This window comes from Acanthisitta chloris, unplaced genomic scaffold (assembly GCF_000695815.1).
Source record: "Acanthisitta chloris isolate BGI_N310 unplaced genomic scaffold, ASM69581v1 scaffold6171, whole genome shotgun sequence".
NCBI lineage: Eukaryota > Metazoa > Chordata > Aves > Passeriformes > Acanthisittidae > Acanthisitta > Acanthisitta chloris.
In genome coordinates this window covers 74,985-100,080 of record NW_008656384.1, presented here as the reverse complement: position 1 = coordinate 100,080, position 25,096 = coordinate 74,985, and the positions used below count along the sequence as shown (strand labels likewise).

The 25,096-nt window shown below is 42.3% G+C and overlaps 1 protein-coding gene across 1 annotated transcript in view; it reads right to left on the bottom strand.

Moving 5' to 3' along the window:
* Nucleotides 1-3,388: 3,388 nt before the first annotated feature.
* The window catches only part of ARNT2 (aryl-hydrocarbon receptor nuclear translocator 2), a 72,111-nt gene continuing 50,403 nt past the window's right edge, over nt 3,389-25,096 (bottom strand). Inside the window, exons 11-18 of the mRNA XM_009084303.1 lie at nt 24,173-24,324; nt 17,953-18,025; nt 17,672-17,795; nt 13,570-13,669; nt 11,267-11,405; nt 8,651-8,816; nt 6,061-6,197; nt 3,389-3,690 (exon numbers count right to left, since the gene is read on the bottom strand). Coding sequence (XP_009082551.1) covers nt 3,592-3,690; nt 6,061-6,197; nt 8,651-8,816; nt 11,267-11,405; nt 13,570-13,669; nt 17,672-17,795; nt 17,953-18,025; nt 24,173-24,324 — 990 coding nt within the window. The 3' untranslated portion in view covers nt 3,389-3,591. The remainder of the gene's footprint in view (nt 3,691-6,060; nt 6,198-8,650; nt 8,817-11,266; nt 11,406-13,569; nt 13,670-17,671; nt 17,796-17,952; nt 18,026-24,172; nt 24,325-25,096) is intronic.

Sequence of the window (25,096 nt, the reverse complement as noted above, 5' to 3'; positions counted from 1 at the left end):
ATTTGCAGTTTCTTGCTCCATCAGTTTAAAACCCCAAAGATTCAGTTTCAAGAAACACTGTTTTCAACAGTTCAATCACAAACCACAGCTTTATTTCCAGCTTAAAAATAAAAACACAAAAGAAACAAGAAATCCACCACCTGTGAAATTCTGGAAACCAGCAAAGTGCCAGCAAAGCTACACCGATGGCACGTAATAAAAACATCAGCATTCCCAACGCACCTTGTAACTTCAGCTATAGGATAAGTAAGTGGCTTTAGTAACCAAACACATGACAGAAAGATACAGCACAGCCAAGGCTACACAACTTTGTCAGCCACAAGACCTGGGACGTGGCTGTTTGGGAGGAGCAAGCTACAGACACTACGGAGCGCAGAGCGCAGCGCAGGGTGCCCTGCGGCGGGAGCAAAGGCTCAGCTGGTTCCTTTGCTTGGTCAAGCACAAAGTTGTCAAACTCTTTAAGCTCATTAAGCTCTCCCTCCTCACTGACTTGGGAAAGGCAACCCAACACCTCCCACAGGGGCTGGGAGAGCACCGCAGAGATGAGGTGTCTGGGAACAGGAAGGGAGGGCAGGAAGGGTGGAAATGCCAAGAATAAAGCATTGGCTTGGGATGGCAGAACAGAAACAAGGGATGATAGTGACTCACAGGGAATACCCAAACCTGGCACTACCCAGACTGCCCTTAGCAGAGTAGACATTGCCTTTCCCAATCAGAAAGGCAGGAGTAGTCCACAAGGTGAGAAGCAGTCCATGCTCTGATCCCTCAGGCACGCTGACTTCAAAAAAATAATACTGTGTTTAAAAACAGAAACAAAAAAACGGAGATGTGCTTGAAATTCTGCTAACAGTGCAATTCTAACTGCACAACCAAATTCCATACATGAGAAGTCTTCTCCAGTAGTATAAACACCATGGCACACTGAGGAAGTTATCGCAGATGTGAGGAGAAGGAAAATTACTTTTAAAACCTTATTTTAATGGAATTAAGGAAGTTGAGGAAAGTATAAATATACTTAAAGCAGTTTGTTGGGTAAAATAAAACAGCAACAGCATTTTTTTCAATATATTTTTCACTTTACTGAGAAATATTTTTAAAAAAATTTTAGAAGAAGTGACATTTATCCTGTCAAGCATCTTCTGTGCAGACACACAAACTGCTCACCTACTGCTCCCTCCCTCGTGATCAGCCCCTTTCAAAGCCCTGGACAGATACTGAGCACCTCGGTCAGCTGGCACAGCATCCAGGCAGCTCCTCCAGACATCAGTGAATTTCACTCTGGGCAGCAGAGCTTTGCCTGTCCAATTCCATGAGCAGTCAGTCATTCATCCGAGCAGCATGAGGGGAAAGGAAGAACGTTCCAAGAGAATAAACATCCATGTATTTAAGAGCACATAGCTTGCTCACCTAAGAAAGTATTTTCCTGATCTCTGGGAGGGAAGAGGGGTTTTTTTTTGTTTGTTCTCAGTGTGATTTGGTGAGGTAGGTACAGACTAGGAGACCTGAAGCCTCTCCAGAACTGCACCTAGATATACAAAAACTTCATAACAAAAGAGTCCCTGACCTTACTTGCATGTAGGGTAAGAGATTGGTCCCAGATTTAGAGAGAGAAACAGTAGGAAGGACTCTTTCTGGATACTGAAAAGTACATGCTGGTCTCAGAGAAGGCTGGGAAAGCAGTGTCAGATGTGCACACCAGCACATGGCCAACTGTGACAGCATGTCCCTGGGCTTGCTGCACTGCTCGTCAGCACGAAACCTGCATGGCCAGAGCAGGTTGGGGGCAGGCAGGCCCTGCTTCTCAGGAGATGGTCCTGACAAGATAGACTGCAGTGATGTGTGCTGTGTCAGAGGCACCCTGGAAGTCAAGAGGAGCTATGAGAAGGCAGAGCTTAGTGCTGTGAGGTCTAAGAATTCCTGCAGACAATGAGATCTGCTGGATAGGTGCTATGCCCTGGGGTTTCTGGGTCCAGCTGGTATGCCCAGGTCTCTGAAGGTCCCCAAACATGCAAAAGCTGAGGGAAACTCTCCCTCTCCTCCTCTGCAAAGGCTACCACTGTCCAACCTCAAAGGTTATGAACAACCTGCAAGTGTGAACTCAGGGCTTCTTATCCTTTGTGAGCGATTCCTTCTCCCACCCAGAAGAAATGATCTGGATAAAAACGCTGACCTTACAACCTAACCTCTGTAACTTGCAATGCATATGAAATACTGAATCAAAAAACCTTCCTGCCACGTTGCTGATGAAGACATACAGTAGGTGACTCGCCCGAGAGGAAGGTGATCTACTTACCTCTGTGGAAAAGCATACAGCATTCAGAGTAGTCAAGAGTCCTCGACATACTTAGCAAGCTGAAAATCCCATACTTAACACAATAGGGTTAACAGGGTTTAACAGAACTGATTGCTTGGGAATCCAAGCAAAAATTCAAGTTATCACTGTGTACGCAGTGGACAAGAGTCCAATCAATATCTATTACCAACTCACTCTAAAAAACTTATACACTACAAAACCACCTCACTGCTTGCAGCAAATGAGTTTGAACGATTTCCTAGTAACAGGCCACCACCCTGCACTGTTAAAGTGTGAGGTTTCACAGTATAAAAAAGTACTTCACAGAAAGGAAATGCAGCTAATATAGAAAATGCAATCTCGACGTGTTTACAGTCATTTTTTACGAGGCAATATTTTTGGGAAAGCAAGAACAATAGAAATTAAAGCAGCCAGTGAGAAATGTACAAGGTTATAGGCCTCAATTCAGTGCAAAACCAGACTAATAGCTTATGTAAGTAAATGTTTGTTCTGAATAGAGAACCACCTGAATTAAAAGTAAGAACACCTATGTGAAGTGATGGAGACTCCCACGATATTCAAATCCTTCACATACATCGTCAACCTTTTCAGTACACTCCAGAATGGACCCTTTGTAAAGGCAAAAGAAATCAGTACAGGAAATCACTTCATACAGCACAAGATATACATAAAGTACCAAAATGTACACACATTCAAGTTTAAGTTAGAAAAGGCAGAGCTGAATCTTCTGGTGAGAGATGCCTACATTATGTTGCTTAATCTCAACATTTAAAGTGACCTAAAAACTACAAGAATCAAAGAAAACAGAATACTGTGTCTGCTTTCAGAAACTTAAGCTTATAGCAAGGCATCGAAATCGAGCGGTAGGCACTGTAACAAGACATGACCTTACCTTTTCTCTGTTAGTCTTTGTTACTTCGTGATCTATTTAAAAATTACCATTCAAGGAAATATTAGGTATCATTCACATTCAAATATTTAAGACTCAGAGATTTTTTTTTTGTTTTTAAATCAAGCGAAGTTTTTCATCTCTGAGGTAGATGACCATAAACTAAAAAAAATTACAGGGCTGTCAACGAACACTAACAAGTGCTGGAGCTCCTCTGTCGGCACTGACACACTCCAAAGAGGAGAGAGCAAGCCCTACACCACTATCTGAAACATGAGAAATGTGTCTCCTGGTTTAGTAGCTTCTACAGAAACGCAACACAGAAAAAGCAGCGTCAAAATTACACTGAAATGGCCTTGTTGAAGAACTTCCATTTCTGCTTCGCAAGCTACTCAGAAAATGGTGGAAACATGCCCAGGTCAGCAAAATCTTCAATGTTGTAATTGCCAGTGCCCTGTGTGGGATCCCCCGGCATCGGCAGCATGTCCTGCATGATAAGGAGAAATCAAAGTCAAGTGTCACTTGCTAACACATTATCCAGACACAAACTGCTTCCTGTTCATCTTTTCAGTGTAAAACCAGAAAAGGCCAAGTTTAGATAAATCAGGTGAAAAGCAGAGCTGTGCAGGGTGCTGGGGTAAGGTTTGTGAGCTACTTATGTTTTGATGGAGAGTTTCTGAACAAGAGGTGGGACTTAAGCAGGGCAGAAGTTTTGGATCGCTCCTCTGAATAAGGCACATTTGAGCTGCCCCATACTCCTTCCAGACTGAAACAGCTTCCCTTGGAATGGGTAATTACACATGGAGAGAAGCAAACTCTCTGGTTTCACAACATGGCAAGTATGAAACACCTCAGAGACTCGAACTCCTGCTGTACAGGATGGGTTTGGGGAGGTCTCACCTCCTCAGCAGCACTCCCTAGGTGAACATATTAGTGCTCTGTGGAGCACTAAAGACTGAACATCCACCCCAGCTAACAAGATGCCCAAGCATCCTTCATCAATGTACAAAGGCAGAGGAAATAGCAGGAACTTCTCAGGAGAAATGGGATTTCATGGTAATTGCTCCCACGTGTCTTGAGCCAAGTGAGATCCCTGCAGGAGGCTTCAAAAAACACTCAACCTTTCCTCTCAGCCGGAGGCCAAAGCCACACGGAAAAGATATCCCTTGCTGGGAAAACCAGAGTTTAGAGTTGCTTTTCCTGTCAGTCCTTACAATAATAAGCTCTTACTGCAAAGCCAAGTCTTGCCAGGGATGGCTCATTATCCTAACAATAAAACAAAACCTAAAGAGCAAATAACAAAGCTCACAGGATCTGCTCTGTGAAAGAATAACTCTGAGAGCTGCTGCATACTGGGAAGCTACCCCACAAATAAAGACTGATTAAAATCCACAAGGTCTCCATAGTATTCCTGTTGATGAGGTGAAAGAGGCTGTAAACACAACTGGCAGTGTCTGAGCTGCCAGGATCAGCACTCCTTTTCTAACCAAAACTTGCACTCATTTAATGCTTTCCCACATTCTTTCCCAGCCAAGGGGAAGCTATAGCTGCCCCCACCTGTTTACAATTCCATCTCTGAAGGCATTTCTGCTGCTGGGGCCTCTGTGATGAGGTCTCCTCAGGTACAGACCCAGCAGGGTCCCCTCTCAAGTCTGCCTCTCTCCTTATGCCCAGCTAACCCATGGCTGGCTTCGGGCACAAACAATCCAAGCAGCTTCTTGAAGGCCTTTGAACTCAGCTCATCCAAGTTTCTCATCACATCCAGCTACTATCCTAATTCCCTCCAAGAGCTCCACAGGTGAGCTCAGCTCTCCTCCTTGGCCCTCCTTCCCACTCATTTAATAAGAAGTTTGTTGGGACATAACACTTGCCTGAGACACAAGCAACACAGTGCTTGGACCCTGTGTCTCTGTTGGCCATTGAACCATGCTGTCCAACAGAACTACCCTGAACAGCCTTATGGATTAAAGTACATGCAAAGCAATTTGCTAACACAGACAGATGCAACACATTAATCTTGCCTGAGCCACAGGTTAAGAGCACACAGACAGGTGCATTCCAGATGTAGTGCTGTTATTTGTTCCTGTGTGAGGCAATGGTTCATTCACACAGGGATATGTGCAGGCTAATGCCTCTTCTGCAGCATTTCTGCCAGCAACTGAGCACGAGCCCTGTCTTGCAGGTGAATTTACCTTCTAAAAGATAACAAGGTACCCCACTTCTGAAGTTTACTTGGGCCTTGAACTGTCTTTCCTGCATTTATCTGCATGGTTTTCTTGCAAACTGTCTTCTTGATCTAATTTAAAAAACAGTTGTACAAGGACAGAGACCTTATGAGTTAACATATAAAGTCCTACTCCATCAGTAGCGAAGGCTCAAAATTAATGTTACCAAATTAGGTAGTTGAAGAGGATTGTTTACCATCTATCTGATATCTGACTGTGAAGAGGATTGTTTACCACCTATCTGGTATCTGACTGGGTTAAACCTTAAAAACTTATTGACCACTATCTTCTATGTAATATCAGACTCCTTTCCTGCTTTAACTAGCAACAAGAATCATGTTGGACTTGACTGGAATGTCAAGAGGTCAGCACCAGGATAAGAAGATACTCCACTTGGGAATATTTCATGGAGTCTCTACAAAAGACATAAGCCCTAAGTATAGGGTGCAAAGAGAAGGGAAACCAGCATTTTAAATCAGCAAAGACACTGTTCTATGGCAGAAAACAAACCCATCTCAGCTGTAGCTAAGCCCAGCTAACAACAGTGCAGCCCTGCTGCACCCTGATCCCTGAGGGCCTCCCAGCAGTGGGAGGCTGTCAGAGGCACTTTGGGCTCACTGAACTCTCCTCACCTGGAACACCTCGGTCTGGCTGGGCTGTGGGTGTGAGTGCTGGTCACTGCTTTGCTGGTTGTGGTGTTGGCTCTGCCACTGGGACCAGACTTCAGAAGGTCTCCCCTGGAACTGGCTGCTGCTCTGGCCACCTTCAGCTGGACAGGGGGAGAAAGAGCAGAAGTCAGACAGCAGCTCCTCCAAAACACCTGCTTGCTTTGAGGTATCATCCATCAGTGGCTGTGCCTGCGAATGAGCCTTAAAGACCCTGAATGACACCAGCCCTGCAGGCTGAAAGCCCTGACTGCAGGGTGAGGGCCAACCCGAGAGCAAAGCTCATGGCCATGGCTGCACAGACCTGGCAGGTGAACTGCCCACAGCAAAACACACAGTGACACTATAAGCCAAGCACTGGAAGACAATTTCAAGCATCCCCCCTCTGCTTTTTTGTCACTAATAAGGAGTATTTGTCATTTCACACAGAAGCCAAACTGTACCATCTGTATCATGGAATCATCAAGGTTGGAAGAGACCTTTAAGATCATCAAGTCCAACCATTAAGGCTCTTTCTCTTTAAAAGACTAATTCTTGCAGAGCAGTGGGTGCACAGTTTCCTGTGTTTTTCTTTCTTGTTTGCTGGACTATCTTGTCCTCCAGTATTACAGCTGCAAAATTATTTATTTAACATGCAGCTTATAGCAAATTATTAACCTGTTCATATGGTGATAGTGTCTTAGAAGTCTGAGGCCATTTACATTTCACAGAGTAACATGAATAGAAAGGCTTTATAGTAAATGCACTTAAAATGATGATTTCAGGGAGATTAATTTCTTCTAAATAGTTTACCAGAAAAATACACATTGCCACACATTAATTTGGTTCCAATTCGGTTACCTGTTACACATACATTTCTCATGAGTACAGTCATAGATTACACTTAAGCTTGACTCATTTTACCCTGTATTTCTACAGACTTGCCCAAAATGTATAAAATTTTGGTATCATTTTCCTTCTAAGATTTAGCATTTTAGAAAGCTTGTCACCAGGCTTGTGCTTCTCCTCCAGACATTTTCTCCTCTATTTTTTTGTTTCTTCTTTTTCTCTATATAACTACTCCTACTACTTTTGCCTGTTTTCCCCTCGCTGCAGAGAATCAAGCTGTGTATATCTGGTTCTCCCTGATCATCAGTGTCCTCTGCCAAATTTCCTGTGCCAAACTTGCAAACACATGCTATGTCAGGTCTCAGATAACCAGACCCGATCATGTCAAATTAGCCACTAATCACAGTCGTGGCTTCAGAAAACACAGAAACATGTGTTTAATCCAATCCTTTTGGCTACCAGCTAAGCCATGCAAAACATGTGAAGGGAATGTCCTACAGGGAAGTAAACAGGTTACAGTGATGTATTTCCATCACATCTAAAACAGATGATTACAGCTCTTTCCTTACTGGCATTACCACAACCAGTAATTCAGAAACTCTGCAGCCATCTTAAGGACCAAAATAAAATTCATCTAAGTTACCCCTTAAAAGAAAGCTGCAAGTTTGGGGTTTTTTTTCCCTAAGAACAATAAATTGAAATTAACTCAGTGAAGCAAATGATGCTCCTTTTCAGCAGAGCAGTTCCTGCCAGCCGCGGTCGAAGCCACTCGTCTCCGTGAAGGCTGTGATATTAATAGCATCCAAACTGATGTAGGTCAGGAGATGTTTCTCATTAGGTGAAAGGGTTCTTGCCAAGTAGCTTAGGCCTGAAATACAAGGCTGTCTCATAAACAAATGTACAATGCCTGGTGGAAATGGAGGCAGGAATAAGCTCTGTGGGAAGAGCTCCATTTCAATGCACTTTTTCTCGCTGGACTGCAACAGGTCTAGGTCTGTGCCAGTTCTGTTCCCAAGGGACAGGACAAAAATGTCACACATTAGCAAACTGCTACCTATGCTTTTTGGAATTGCACATTATCATCAGCCAGTGACATTTTTCATGGAATCCATGTGTGTTAGCACTGATGGATTAATTATATTTTGATTCTTGAATATTATTCTGCTGGTAGAGTGCACAAAACTTACCAAGGGGCTACCCATGGGGTCATGGTCTGAAAGCCACTAAATTAGCATGTAATAGGAAAATAAAACCATTTCAAAACATAGCACCTACTCTGATTAGGTTAGTAGCAATGGGGGTACAAAAAAAGATCCTGTTTCCTGCCAAAGTCCAGCAAGTCACCTTTGTGCAAGAGGACATTGCCGTGCAGTCAGGACAGATGAAAAGTGAAAAGGATGCAAATTTGTGTCATTTAAGTGACACTGTTTACTGGGAAAAAAACCACCAAAGTTCCCTCATAGCATAAAATGCCACAATATTCTGAAGTGTGTTAGATGTGGAGGAGATGCAGCGTGGAGGGAACAGGTCAGCTCTGTCCCTTGTACTCAACAAGGGAAAACCAAACCCTTTCACCACCTGAGCTTCCCAACCAACTCAGCACAAGAACAGGTTGGAGGACTTATTTTAATGAGTTACTCAGCACAAGAACAGGTTGGAGGACTTTTAATGAGTTCATGCTGGAGAGTTTCATTATGTGCATTTCTGTATGAGGTCATGTAAAACTTACCAAACCCTGCACTTCGGTTTGCTAAGCTCGAGTAGGCGTTCCCGCTGGGAGAGGAGGTGGCTGGGCTGGAGAGGGGGCTGTAGGATGATGGATCAGCTGGGTAGGTGTGACTTGTCCCAATCCCAAAGGGAGATGACTGAGCCTTGCCAGACTGAGATGGAATTTGCTGAGGAATAAAATGTAAAAGAAGGAACAAGTTTTATTGTTAAGGAACAGAACAGCAGAATCACTTTTTAACAACACAAAGCAAAGACTAAATAAACTCTGTGGATGTGAACAGATCCTGTCTCTTTTCTGCCAAAGCCAGCTTACTGCTGCAGAAGGAACACGACAGACTATAAACCAACACTCACAGCTCTCCTGCTGATTAACTCACGTGTACTCTGTATCAGAGCTGTTTGGAAAACCAGGATTTCCCTCACCTCTATTACAAGGATTAATCTCAAGTTGAACAGCTATAAAGATCTCACCTTTATTTGCCAGGTGTATTGACTTTGCAGTGCTACAATAAAATCATGGCCATCTGAAAGTCTTGCAGAATACCTGCAGTTTCACAGATGATCAGTCTCCAGTGCTTGGAAGTAAATGGTCAAAGAAGTTTCAAGTCTAATGAGCTGCTTTCTCTCTGTGCCCATAAAATACAGGCAGCAGTTATTTTGCCTTGTAAAAGGCTTAGGAGGGTGAATCACCAGCCCTGGGAGGTGTGAAGAAACAATCTAACATTGCTTTAACTGGGCAACTCAGTTAATTTAAGAGTACTAAACCACAACTTGCTGTCATTTCACCTACATAATGGCTTCATCAAAGGATCTCCAAGAATATTGCACAAATGATTCAACACTGCAGACTACTCTGAGATATGTACAACATATACACTGAGACTAATAGGGGGTGAAGTGTCTCATCCCATGTCATGTGCTACAACAACATATCATGCTACAGACAGAACCTGCTTATAAACCATTTCCCACATTATGAACAAGTCCAGCAGGCCTAAGAAAAACTCACTGCCTAACCCATTCCATAAATAGAAATTAAAGGTGATTATAACTCTGAATACTTCCAATGATGTGCACTGCTACTGGCAATCAATGCACACAAGTGAAGCTACTCTGCCCTGGAACACAGAGAGCAGAATGAAACCCCCATAATCCAAGGGGCAAAGGTCAGTGACCTGCTGCACCACTTCGACACACCCAACTCTATGGGGCCAGACGGGATCCACCCAAGGGGACTGAGGGATTGGGCAGCCACATTCCACCATTTATCAGCAGGGAGAGGTTCAAGGGATGTCAAGCATTGAACAGGCTGCCCAGGGAAGTGTTTGAGTCACTGTCCCTGGAGACATTTAAAAGACATGTAGATGTGGTGCTGAGGGACTCGGTTAGTGGTGGACCTGGCAGTGGTGGGTTAATGGCTGGACCTGATGATCTTAGAGCTCTTTTCCAACCTAAATGATTCTGTGATTATATGATTCTTGGACAAATGCAGAGGAGTTGGGGGAGGAAAACAGATCCCAACAGGCATATAACATGAGGAAGATGCTATTAAGTCTTCAGTTCAGTTCCAAGCTAAGAAATTGTACATTTCTAAAGTTTTCCACATGACAGTGAGAGCATGGCATGTCACTTCTGTGAGGCTTAGCTCTATTTTACTTTATTTGAGATGGATGAATGAATTCCAATTTCTTTACACTCACATACAAACTCTGTTAACTTGGACAGAAATTTGTGCAGTAAGAGGGATGAGTAATTTTTTTGGGTAATTTTCAGCATCCTCCATATCATTTAAAAAACAAGTTAATGTTACGACTGGATTTCACTAACCAGGTGTGACAGATAACCATGACACACTGAGGGCTGGGAAGAATCAGTGATTAATGTGGAAACAATTCAATTACTGAAAAATTATGTAGTCCCTCCACAACATGCCATTCCAGCCTACCAAACAATGGGAAGTCAAGAGTGATTAAGAGCAGCATTATTAAGATCAAACTTAATTATTTCATATTATTTGTCTTTTAACAGAGTTTCAAACCAGATTTTTTAATTGTTACACAGAACAAGAGGTGATTCCTGGGCTAACACCGACAAGCACAGGGCAAGTGATGGAGGTATGTGCTGTCTCCTCCAGCACAGGACACAATGTGAGCCATGCTGGGCAGTGTTAATGGAGGGGCATGAGGCTAAGCAGCCTCTGCTCTGAATTCATGCCTAGATTTGTGTGTGCTCCTTTCTGACAACCTGGAGAACTGTGGGTAACATTGCTGAGAGCAAGGTCCTAGTCCAAGAAAGATTTCATTCACAGGCTAAAGCAGGAGATTTGTCCTTTTTTACTTCATCCAGTGCACACATAAAACAAACACAGGCCAAAGACTTTCCACTGGGATTTATGTCAGCAAAGTGACTGTCACCAGGATGAACACTCACGAACCAAATGCAGTCACACACAGGGCACTGGCTCAGATTATTACAACCTGCCAAGGAGCAGAAGGGAGGTACTGGTTCCTCTTCAGCCACAAATTAATGACACTCACTTTATAAATGGGGTTTACTAATTCCTTTGTAAAAAGAAAATCTTTAATGACCACAAAACCAAAGCACTTTCCATCCATACCTGGCCTGGGAATGGTGGGCGATTTCCTGTCCAGGCCACCTGGCTCTGGTTGAGCTGGCGAGAGATCTGCGTCAGGTTCTGGCCTGTGGATGAAGACGACTGGATATCATTCACACCAGGCACGTGTACCACAGATGAACTGAGGGAACAGAAACAGTGTCTCATTCGTAGGACATATCCTCAGTGCACAAATTGTATGCCAGATATGGAAACGGTGACAATAACATTCAAACTAATGATTCAATCTGTCTTGATAAAAAAACGATCCAAAGCCATCACCAAATTCTGAAACATATTGGCATTCTAAAATGTCAGTTCACATAGACACAGCAGGCAAAATTATTTTGAATTAGTCTTCAATAATCTCTTTGAAAGGGCTTCTAAGAACACAATCAGACTCACACATGGTTCACAAACACTTAGCTCTGTACTAATTTAACACTGAATGCATTAATAAAACCTGCTTGCAAGAGCATTCAAGCAGGTACTTCACTGTAAATTTGTACTTACAAGTCAACACTATTTAAACATTTGCTTAAATGCCATTCTAAATGAAGATAGTCACAAAGATGATACTTATAAGTACTTCATTTGTTTCCTGCCTGGGAAATGAAGAAGTGTGTGCTATATACTAAAAATCTGAGCTTTTACTTCCTTTTCTCACCAACTGACACTAAAGCAAAGCATATGGCTATATACCCAGGCAAAAGAATAATCAAGATAGAACTAATGAAATAACTTTGCAAAAGCAGTAATAGAAGAGTATTTCAAGAGGAACTTGTTCATATGTTAGCTGTTTCCTAATTATTTAATTTCACTACAGAGAAATTCCCAGAAATTCCTAATTAGAAGGAAAATTGCTCCACTTTACCATTTATTCTCATGGAAGTCTGGAACGACTGAATCTAAACAACCACACATTGTGAATATGCTTTTATATACTTTTGTATGTAAAAATAGATATTTAATATTTTATGTGTCATATATAAATGAATATAAATGAAGATACAACATAAAAAAAACCTTTGTTCATCCACTGAAACAGCTTGTTCTTTTCTCCAGTCCCTTCCCTATTGTCTGTTTTCACAATCTTACAGAGAAAGAAGAGAGCAGATTGAGAAAAGAAGTAAACAAGGCTGAGCGGAGAGCAGGCAGGAATCTGGATCCTCGGAGCAGGCTGACAAAAGAGTGCAAGCAAAACGTGGCAGGCATTTGGATATGGGAGTTGTTGTTCTGGCTTTCTTAAGCTGCCTAAAAGCAAGCTCTGTTTAGAAATTCTTCATAGAGTTTTTCTAGTTTGTTTTTTTTTTTTTAATTGTTATTTTTTTTACTACCACAGAGTCTCCAAAGAGGGAAACATAGACCAGGAAGTCCATCTAAATCTGGCTGAGGCACACAGCAGCTGCTGGGGAGGGCTGGTCCTACTGCCAACACCTTCTCAGCTGGATTGGCAAGTCTCATCATCTAAGGAGCTTGGACTGTATCTGGAATATGCACTTTGAAACCAGGATACTGCAAAATAGTGCCTAGAGGCTGCTGAGCTCAGAAAGGGAATGGGCCAGGCTGAAGAATGTTCAAGGAGGACAGCTCATGGAGGGTGGAAATGCTGGCAGAAATGCAAGCCATTCCTTGATGTAATAGAATAGCAGTAGGTAAAATGCTATAGTTAAACACCAGGAATTAACAAAGGAAACAAATGAAACACATGCCAAACCCCAAGATGGCAATTCAACCATCCACTAATATATAAGATCCAACTAAAAGATATTTTAGTTTACTGTCATATCCCCCCCCCGTTATTCTTGGTTTTAATTTGACAAAACGCACGCACAGGGATTTTATTTCTCCCCACTGAGATTATTAGCAATTAGAGCTTTAAGAACACATTGGTTTAAACAAAATCAGCGTTTGCAGATGTTTTCCAGTTCCTGGAACTGACAGGCTCTGAATGGCTGTTCCTTCACTTTCACAACCTTCATTGGTTTGAAGAAGAGAATGGAACTCCAGCATGACAGTCCCAGAGCAGTGATATGAAAGTCACTAGGGTAAATACAGTTGTGGTTAGCACACTCTCAAAAAGTGACTGGAAAGCAAATGCTTAAACTTCAGATCAGCCAAACCTGTACAGCCAGCTGGAAGGCAATGACACACACCTTGACTAACTCAAAAACAGAGCAGAACAAAGTTCATTCATGTAAAGAAAGCCCTTCCACCTTAGGTTGGTTTTGTTTCCATCACATTGAAGGGGAACATTCCTCCAGTCTCAGACAGAAACTGATACATTCAGGATCTGGACTAAGTACCTGAAAGTCTTTCCCGAGTGTCCTGGCTGAAATGGGCTTCCCTGTGAGTAAAGCTGCTGGTTTCCTGCTGTGGATGCTGAGGCCATCATTTTTTTATCTGCTACAAAAGATATCACAGAAAGAGAAAAATTTAGGGGATGAGAAAACGAAGGCAAAATTATTTAAAGAGCATTGCAGCGTACGTAGGCAGCAGGGAGTTTTCTGTCCTCCTTAAAGCTTTCTGAAGAACCCTGTGGAACACATTAGGAATGACACAAAAGGGCTGTATGACAGCGCAGTGTGAAATGGGAGGCACAGCTGGTTTGTATCTTCTTTGTACCCTCCTCACAGGCCATACCTCATCAACACCATTGTTTGCATGGAACACAGTGCTGGTACGTGCCCTCCAGCCACACAGCCTGGACCCACTGCAAACTGGGAGCTGCTCCTGACCACGCAGGCAGGAGAGGGAATGCGAGACCGAGCACGGCTCCGGCCGTGGTGGGCAGTGAGGGGTGTGTGGGTCCCAGCTACAGGCTGGAAAGGGAAACAGGTTTTCTGGAAGAAAGCTGTAAGAGTCCACCCATGGGGATAGCGGAATACCACATGAAACAAGCCCGGTCTGAAGAAGGTCTGATGCACTTGCACCTCTGTGGCTATGTGGGGGTGGTCTCAGGTGAGGGTGTGTTTCTGGCACTGAAATCCTCCAGGCTGTCAAAGAGCTCCTCTCCTGTCCAGCTGACAGCCTGTGTCCCTCAGGACAGCCAGAGAGGAGCACCCAGCCCCCAGCCTGGTGGCATGCCTGGAACCTCAGGGTGGCCACCAGTGGAACTGGGTGATCCTGCAGCCCCTGCCTGGATGGACCTCAGTCTCACAGGTGGCCAGAGGCTCTTTGCTCCTGACTGTCACACAACTTGCACACCTGAGCTGTGCAAGGCAAACACTGGTCTCTCACGGACTTTGCTGTCCTATATGTGGCTTGAGGGAGCCATGAAACAGGATATAAGCATCCCAGTGGGGTGTAAGACAAATTAGTGTAGCGAATAACACACGTGGAGATGCCATTAACTTTTATAGTCTATTCTTATGTGTCAACTGGAGATCAACATCTAATTGAATGAAACGAGACTGGGTGAACAGAGCCATTTGGCCCCTTAATTTAATTTTCTGGCACTGGATTATTCTGAAGCCCAGGGTAATCTCACTACTACTACTTTACTTAAGATAATTTATAGGTCTGCTCCACCACCTTTTATTCACTTTCCACATCTTCCCTCCAAGAGTAGTACACCCTGCAACTTCTGATGGCTTTGCAGCCATTTGTTGCTATGTACCTGACAAGTCTAGAAATCAAGTCTGCCTCCTCATTTCCCCCTTTGCTCTTTTCAGATTCCCACTCGTTTCACAAGATGCTCTCCTGGACAAAAAGCCCACTCAACTCCCAAGTAACAGAAGTATTTTTTATATTTTTTCCCTAGCTTTTAGAGACCTTCTGAGTGTGACTCACCAAAGGCTTCCAACACACACCAGCTCTTCTCTGTTACCTAATTTCTTCTTAGGTTATGTTCCTAACAAGAATGTAAACTTGCTTCCCCAAAGGAAAATGTCACCTCAAATTACCTCACAGGAGCCTTGGAGAGGAAGTGTATATACCACTGATGCAAACTGCCATTGCTTTTCCTCTGTAATGTAGAAATTTCTAGAAGCTCCTCACTGGCTACATATTGCCCAGTGCAGACACTGAGTCTGGGCTGCAAACCTATGCTCTCACATTAAAAAAACCCAGGGAGAAATGGGGACAAGGTCTAGAGAAGGTTGCATGTGTAGCAGGAAGAATTGAGAATGGGTTGGGATATCTCTGAGAAGAAGGACAGATGACTTTGCCTTTTTCTGCAGTAATATCATTCTTGCATGAGATGTCCCATTTCTAAGGCCACCCTTCACAGGCACACCAAACTCTCAGGGCTGGAAGAAACTGAGCCAAAATCCTGTGGGTACTTTAGATATTTGAGAACAACTCACCAGCAAAATTGAGAGTGCCCTAAATGAACTGGAATTCCTCAAGTGGAGCAGAGTTGCCATGGCAGCTACCAGGGACTGTGCCACAGGATGAGGCCAAGACAAAGAGAACAGCTAAACTAATCGCAAGCAGCTAATTCTCCTTCCTGATTTACCCTGAATGCTCTTTAGCCTCTGAATCTGGCTCACATCTCTCCCAGCTGTATTCCTACCCAGGACTTTACACAATTCTCTGCTCTCACCTTTGGTACAGCACAGAAAATGTGGGGAGGTTTTGGTGTGTTTTACCTGTTTCTCTCTAAACTGCACCACTGTACTGGTCCATGATGCCCCTTCTCCCAGCAGGACCTGTGCTTCTGCCTCTAGAATGAATATCTCTCTAAGAACTGCATCATCCTGTGCTTCAAGGCACAAATTAGTAAAGCCTGGTTTCCCCTCCCAACTTTTGTTTTTGTAATTATGTGTGGCCACTACATGTAAATATGGCACCAACCTCCCTATATAAACCCATGTTTCTACAGAATGCAGCAGAGAACGAGATCAGGTATCAACACAATGCAAATGTCTCTCAGGCAGCATGCAGGGTTGTCAATATTGGTTTTGGACAGGGTATCTCATTTCTGACTGTGAACCATCTCTTTCCATCATTCAGAGGAGACCTTGATCACAGCTCCCATGAGAAATTCAGACAGGCAGAATGTCCCAAAAAAAGCACAGCCTGTAAATTGATAAGAATGAAAAGAGAAATGGCATTTCCAAGAACACAACCTCCCAGCTACCTCACAGCTTGCTACACCCTTAACCCTAACCCCTCCCCACAAACAGTTGAGAGCTGCTTGAAAAAGAGCCAATAAGGCTGCCAAAAAGCAAGATGTTCTTGCTTGGAAAAACATCTTCTGGTGTTTATGGTTGGAGTCTTGCTACCTTCTAATAGACCCCTTTTATGGCCTCAGCTGTTGACTTCATTGTTAGAGCAGACAGACAAGGATGAGCAGGAATAAGAGAGAAGTCCTAGAAATAGGACAGAATATCAAGTCTATCCTGCAGTTACAATGCCTTTGCCATTCGAAAAGGCCAAGCCAGACATAAGACACCAACACAGTGAGGTCATCTCCCAACACCCCTGGAGTCCAACCCTGTGGGTCGTTTCCTTCATGCACTGCTTGACACTTGCACATTGATTTATTTAAAACAAATGTAAAAATTTCTCTTTTTCAGCGAGGACAGTTAAGAACAATAAACAATCAACGAGTTCTTCCACAAGTAGTGGAATTAACGAGCCTGGTTTCCTACAGATATACTTCTGATGACCTCTTCAGCTGTCACTCTTCTCAATGACTTCTGTCTGTTACAGCAGCAGACAGCACAGGCTGGGCCTAGTTTGAGTCAGGTACATCTCTGAAGTTGGTCTGTCACCTCTTAGAACAGGGCTGGGAAATCCTTAGGTGAGGGCACTCAGTAAGGACTCTGTCCTCACAGTAGTTTTCAAGAAATATAGAACAACATAAAGTTTCTGAGACTTCTATTACTCTTGTAAGAACCTGACAAGTTCAAAAGTTGTGGGACAAAGAGCAAGGACTCACCAACAGATGGCATGACTGGAGATGCCACAACTGACCAGGAAACAAGTATATCATTACACCTCAAGGCAGCATATGCCTCTGAAAGCATCGATACAAGAGCTGGTGATCTGAAAAACAACTGCAGGCCTATCTTATGACTACATGGTAACTTTCTTAATCCACCCCTGTTTAGAGAGATGAACTCACATCTGCTGTTTAAGAAAGAAAATCAAGTTCTGCTCAGTATGTTTAATATCTACAAATGCTGCTTAAGGTGCCTCTGTGAAATGAAAAGAAAATCAAAAGTAGGTATCTTTCATGGCAAAAACCCACTGTCCTTCCCTCCTTGAAATTACTCCACATCATTTTTAGGGGAAACACCAACTTTAGGCAAATGCGAAGAAATGTCCCAAAGACTGATGTTGCTTGGAAGTTCCTCTGCCACGTTGTGGTTTCTGTTCATTCTCCTGAAGCTGTGCTGCATGTCATGTAGCCAAGCTTAACACAGTATTAAAAATTAAACATCAGAGATATTCACTTACAAGCAGTTATTCCAGCAAACATCTCAGCAAATCTAGGATCTCTCTCTTGGGAGAAGATAGCATCAGGCTTTTCCACTGACTTTCCACCCTCATGAACATTAGCTGGTATACTTGGAACAGGCACCTGTTGAGATATACAGAGAAAGGTAATTCCTTCCATCCTATTTGATGAAAAGGAATTCAGTGAGAGTCACAAAGTACTTTTAGTTTCGCTGAAATCTGTCGTTGCTTCACATTTTAAAAGATCAGAAGCACGAAAAGAAAAACATGGGAAATTTTACCTGAGACAAGTCGTAGGATGACAGCCCATCTCTTTGATGTACCTCGAGTTCTGCTTGCTGTTGCTGAAGTTGTCTACAAGGGAAACAAAATGACTTTGTTACAAAACCCAATCAAGATACAAAAAGGAACAGTCACGGTCTCCTGTTTTACACTCCCGGTGAAATGTCTCAGGTGATTTAGTAAATCCTTTCCTGTGAGATTCATCTGTTTTCACAGCTTTCTGACTGAGAAAGCCTTGCACCACAGGAATGCAACAGGGCACAGGAAGAATTTTGCTGTGATAGCACAGAAATGTAGGTGGTAAGTAATGGGGGATGGAACACAATCTCCTTAGAAAGGATTTAAGAATTCGCTGTTCTTCATTAACTCTTCGCCTTCCTCACGTTAATGATGAATATACCAGATCCCTCCTCTGATCCTGCTGAGGTAAACAGGAAACCACCAGTGACACTGACACAGAATTACACCAGTCAATACGAAAAGTGATCAAGGCACGAGAGACCAGATGGAACAACCTGTTGAGCTACAAATAACTGCATATAAATCCTTCTTTGTAATCAAACCTATTTAACATGCTTTGGTTCTACTTTCCTCAAGATCCAAGTCCACATTCCCTTCAGTTTTTCAGAGTATTTAAGGCAGTGCATGTCCAGAAATATATTGCTTGTGCTACTATATAAAACCAACATTACATAAAATCAATTTGTGTTGACAAATACTACAGAATATACAAGTCTCCTTTTCATGCCAATCAGAACAAACCAGAAAATATCTATTGTTTAAATGAGATAAAAATCACAGGAAGGAATAGCCTTAATCAAATGATATGAATTTAGGAAAAAATTAAATGTGCAGCAGAAATAGAAAAGTACTTCAAAAGGATCTGCCAGAGACAATAAATGCTCAGGGACATATGCCAGGATGAAGGACTCCAGTGTTGGAAACTCTGCAAATCCTTGAAATGCACTTGACTTGTGTTTAGTATCAGGTGCTGTTATTTAACTATGACAAATAACCAATATCAACAGAGAAAACCATAGAAATAATGAGAACCAGCAGACAGGTGCACCTGAGGTAAGTCAGGCATATTCACCTTCTGCATCTGCAAATATTGCCTAGTTATAAAAACGTACAGGTCATCTATACAGTTGCATAGTGATCTTCTGAACCCACTTCTTCACTTGCCTTTTTCAAATCTGAAAGGACACAAAGCCAAACCTCCTCATTTAAAAAAATAAGCTGAGGCAGTTACATTAACTGTTGCCATTGAAAATTTTGAAGTTACTACAAGAAAACAATTTCTACAGAAGAAGCCACAGTACAGTACAGTGTATCAGAAATAAACCCCAATTCTTTTGCAATGAAATGCAAAAGTGCTCCTGATGCATCAAGTTAAAACATGAACTTATGTTTTCTTGCTCAACTCACACCATCCTTACACTGGGTTATTAGAACCTCACCTGTCTGAGTGTGGGTTTGTGTGACTGTTTGCAGCCAGCCAAACTGCCTTCTGCTAGCCTTATGGTGCAAGAACACAAACACAGGCAATCACTTTTGTCCTAGGAACAACATGCAAAAAAATCTGTCCTCCAGGTCATTAGAGAGCTATGGATTTTCCATATTATTTTAGCCAACAGAAAATTCCTAAAAATTACCTCTGGAATGCAAAGACATTCTTTGTTCACAAGCATAAAATACATACTTTTCCAGCAGAACTATGGGAGGTAATTTAATCATGGGGAATCTATGGGGAAGTTTCTAAATACCACCCCGTGGACAATAAACACCCATTAAATCCCGTTGTTAATGTGAAAGCTAATTACACTGTTTCATTTATTTTTATTACCACCGACTTGGTGCGTGTGTCAATAAACAGCACATTAGGTCTCTTCTGTTCCTTACAAAGTATGTTTTCTTGATTCAACCATATACATACAAATGAGCCAAACCAAACAGCACATTTACTAGTTATTTGTTTTGTAGGCACTTCTCTAACTTAGTGCTCCTTGGCCCTTCTCTATCTTTCATCTCTAATACTCATTAAGCTGCAGTACAATATAAACACCACATTATTGTTAACAGCAGTGAACTTAGGGAACAACCTCCCAAATCCATTTCCTCTAAACACCAAACACTGGTGTGTTTCTTTACTGAACTCTGTGCAAGCTCTGCTTCACTTAATTAAGATTGAAATGCAAAGCCAGGATAGCATCTTCTGCTGTTGTTGGCTGCTACTGTATAAATAGTTTAAATGATTCTTGAAACCTGAGAGAAACAGTGCAGCAATTCATGGAGCAGCTGACCAGGGAGAGCTGAGCACTGCTGCTGTGGCTGCTTCAGACCTGCCATCCCACCAGCCCTTTAGACTCAACAGTCAACACATGCAGGTTCCTCCAGTCACCCAACTGCTGGACAGGTTTTGTATAAGTGATACAGAACAAGGATTATTACCAGTTTCGGCAAAATGCAAAGTGTCTTCACACTTTGAAACCAAACCCCAAACTGTCCTTAGTTTTCATTTCAGTTTCACAAAATGAAAGAGAAATTTCCTCACTCTACAGATACCAAATGCATCAAGTGAGCTATTATCTGAGTCAACAGGGGACTCTGCCTGTACTGCAGGAACTCCTGGCTCACCCATAAGTTTGGTGTGAAACTGGGAAAACCCTTGGCTTGTACAAGAAATGGTTTGGCAAATCTGAAGACTTTGACAGTTAATGCAAATTTACCTCATAAATGTATGTGGAGGAAAAGGGAAGATTCTGTGAAAGTTCCTTTGACATTGGAGATGATTTTAGATTAATTAACCTCTACAAACACCAAAGTCACTGATTCTCTTTCCAGACATCCAAGTAACCAAAAAAAGGATGTGAACTTTGAAATGACAGACTCTATGGTGGGAGAGAAGCGATACTACTGCACCCCTACTAAGCTGTTTCTGTAGACCCACGTGCTGCCTGTGCTTGCTTTGGACAAAAGGGCAGTAGTAAAGCCTTGAGGCTGCTGTTCTAAAATCCTCTTTCAAAAATTCTCAGTATTTTCCTCTTTTAGCCTACAGCTTCAACTCACCCCCGTGACAGGGTCTAACACTGGGATCAGAGAGCCCATAGATAGCATGAGATCCTGAGAAACAGAGTCTTTACCACCAGTACCACAGAGTAGAATTTTATCAGAATAGTTGATCTCTAAAGTATTTTGGCCCAGGAGAATCTGAAACAGAAAGCATCTCTCCCACAAGCATGGGCTGATTCACCCATCAGGCAGCCTGCAGCAGCCACCAGTGCCAGCTCACTCTGAGGCATAAAGTCTTGAGACTCAGGACAACTGTAGAATTCATAAATTCACACGGTGCAACATAGGACTTTGGGGCTTACAAAAGTGAAACATCAGAATTTCCATCAAGGTCAGAAAAAATATAAAGAAATAAAAATAAAAAGAGACATAAAACCTTTGTATAATCTGTCATCACAACCTCATTTCAATTCCAACACTGCTCTACCTGTATATTAAATAAACATTGATCACAATTATTATTTCTTTTTGGAAATCAAACAGTCCCAACTACACAGGAAGACATGGTCAAACGGAGAACTCTTCTTTTTGGCCTAACACAGCACAAATGCCAAATGTTAAATGCTTCATTTCTCCAGGAAGTTTCTCTTGGATGACTACACCCAAGTGAAACTGAGAGAAGTTTTCTTTTCTTTTTCTTTTTTTTTTTTTTTTTTTTGCAAAGAACTAAGTGAACATTTGAACCTAATGTTTCCTTATCCTTCTGTACCAAAAGCAAGTTTGGAAGGTTGACTGAAGGTCCAAAGGAACATCTTTATTTAAAAAAAAAAAAAAAAGAAAAGGAAAAAAAAGGAAACAAAACAAAACAACCAAGTCAACAAATAATAAAAATCAATTAATCCCTCCACGACTGGAACCACCACTGCCCTCTACAGTCTGCTGGGAAAATGCTGTTCACTGACCAACTGAAGAGCTGTTGTGTTACCAGACACTGTGACTCTAAACTACCCTAAGTTAAAACCTGATTTAACCTAGGTCTTTTGGCTACATAGTCTTTACAATTCCATTTGAATTTTTAACTTCCTCAAGCCTGTATTTTATGGAGCTGCCTAGGTCATCACAGAAATAGGCAAATCAAAACCTGTCTCTGTGCAGAACTGCCTTGGTCTCCATGGGAAGCACCTTGCTGGACCCAGAGCATCTAACACTTCCACCGACACGCAGGGATGGCCAAGCACACTGGGGTCAGTGCTGAACCACCAGTCCCAGCAGGAGCTTAAGGAGGAGGAGGAAATCACCAGTTACCATGACGTACAACTCCCCAAGGCAGCTAGGAAATCAGAAGTCAAAACATGACCCCAAATGTGAAAAAAAAACCAAAAACCCAACAAAAAACCAGAAACAGGCAGGAACAGCAGTACTTTACAGTAAGTCCTCTTTGGAAATCTGTCTGAGAGCTGGGAGAGGACAGAGAGAAAAACAGAAAACAGTTTGAATAATGCATTCTTTCTACTATTCAAAAGCAGACGTATAATGGGTTGTATCTTGCCCATTTCAGAACATTTTCAACATGACAGGAAAGAGGGAACATCCTCTATCAAAGTAGCAGCAGGCAACTTCCATATTAGGTCAGCATTTCTGGGTTGTTATTCAAACCTAGCAAGAGAGATGGAACCAGAGCCAGGAGCTGGCACAGTGCTATTCATCGCAGTGAGTGCTGCGGTGCCAAGCTGAACAGTATAGTGCAGGCTCAGAAAAAAACATTCCCAGAGTCAACACAACGTAAGCTCCAGCACCACTTTTTCATCTGTGGACTCTTGGGAACAAAGCACAATTAAGTCAGCCTGGGACAAATCTCTGAAGTTGCTTTTTATTTTGCAGGCCTGGTTTTGCATATATAAATCATTTGGAAAAGTAATATGTGACAGCAGAAATGTGGAAATATCTATTTTGATGCACAGTGCAGACAGGGAGATATTTAGCTGTCTGCTTTCAAGACACATTTGCCTGTTTTCAATGAGCTTAACTATTCAGTAGTTTAAGCCTGACGTTTTGGGCACGCAGGAAAAAAAGGAGCAGAACAGTTGTGATGTTGGGCTTCACGTAAGTGAATGCACAGCCCTTCCTGTCCAGGTATGTGCCATGACCAAAGGAACAAGACAAGGAACACCCAGAGGCACTGATTAGCTTTCCAAGTTCAAATGCCCAAACCCCAGGGGTTTGGTTTTGCAGTGGAGCTCTCAGCAGGCATCTCCACTAGCAGACTGCTCGTTCAGCATTTCCGATATACAGTCTAACAGGCTGAGATCTTAAAACCAATAATTTCCTCTCAGCTAAAAACTTGGCAAAATATCTTTGGTCAGACCAGAAGCAGATTTAGTTTTAGGAATAGACTAAGTTTATATTGGAAAGAAGAAGCATTTATTAAAAAAAACCCCACAGCATGAAGCAATCGAGGCCAGATTAACTTCTGCAGTTACTGGTTGAGAACTCAGGAGGCTCCAAAAGCTTCTCTGCTCAGTTCAACAGTGACAAACCTCCACCATACTTTGAGGGTGACCTCCTCCTAAGAGGCCAAATGACAGATTTTAAAAAAATATTAATAATTCAAAGATAGGATGATTTAATTTCCCTCTTAAGATAAGGTGTTGCATCTCTGCCCATACTTGGGGATATTCCACCAGATCTAAACTGAGTATCAGAAACTTTCCCACTCAAGCCTACTAGGAAATCATTTTGCCAGCTTCATTAGGTCATAAGAGGAGACACAGCTCAAGCAGATGATGTTCAGGACTACAGAAATGTATGATCACAATGAACATGGACACGGAATTTTCTTTTGGCTTAGGAATCAGGCTAACCTTCCTCCAGTATCAGGACAGCTGTTCTGCTGCTGGAAGCTCTGTGCTAGTTTAAGGCAGCCTGGACCAAGATCAATGGACTTGTCTAATGACATAACAGATAAGTGACGACTCCCTCCCAGCGCAGCCAGGCCCTGGAAGCATCACAGGGTAATGACACAGAGAAACAACTTCACTGAGAGATCTTCTGATGCAGAAAACCTTGTTACAGACTGCACTGTTACAGAGCAACACAGGCAGCTAGGAACAGGCTACCAAAAAATAGATATGTGCTTTACAGCAAAGAGTAACGCTTAAATTTCTTCCAAAACTACATACATGAGCCCCTGGAAAGGCACATACATACTTTACGTTAGTGTTGGTGCAGATGATGTATTCAATCTCATCGGAATAAGGATTCTGAAATGTGAAGCTGCTGGTCCTGATCAGCATCCATTCCCGGTTTTTGGTACGAAAACGATACATCACAGACAAGACTTGACCTTTCAGTTTCACCACCTGCAAAGACATTTGGAAAGGTTAATAAGAGGAGATTGCTACGTGCTGTGCAAATGAATAGCAAACAGCAGCAACTGGTGTGTTTGAATTACAGAAAACTATGGACATGGCAGAGAAATTCTTAATTGGGGGAGAATAAACAAAATCTGATTCATGTTTACAGCTATTTCCTTCAGAATGAAATCCTCATCCTTTGTCCTGTAAAATGCCATTTTCCATCCAGCCTATAAAAAGAATACAGATTCAGGACAATCATCAGGGTTTTTTTCCTGTTATCCCTTTTCCCTGTTATCCCAAAAGGGAAGCTTTAATATTTTAATGTGAACCATTTATCAAGAGATTGACAGAAACCAAACTGAGGATCTTTTAAATGTTTATACGTAAACCATTAACCAATCACTGAGGCTAAAACAAAAGCCCACAAGAAACAGCATTTTGAGGTTGACTGTCTGCTTTTCTGCTTGGATACCTAGCTACACAATTCATATATGTGATACACCAAATTACATATCAGCATCAAAATTCAGGACAACATTTGAACATAATAGTGTTTATTTATTTAGAAACCATAAGGGGTTGGGGTTTTCCCTCTCAAACATGTTATAAGACTCCCTAGAATGGCAAAGTGCTAACAAGAAACACTTGCCTCTGGCTTTCAAAAGAAGGAAGAGTGAGCCAGTGTTTGAACGGAGAGAACACAGATAAGCTGCTGTTCATTTTAATAGTATTAATGAAAACAGAGAGCAAACTCTTTGCTTGGACAGCCTATTTG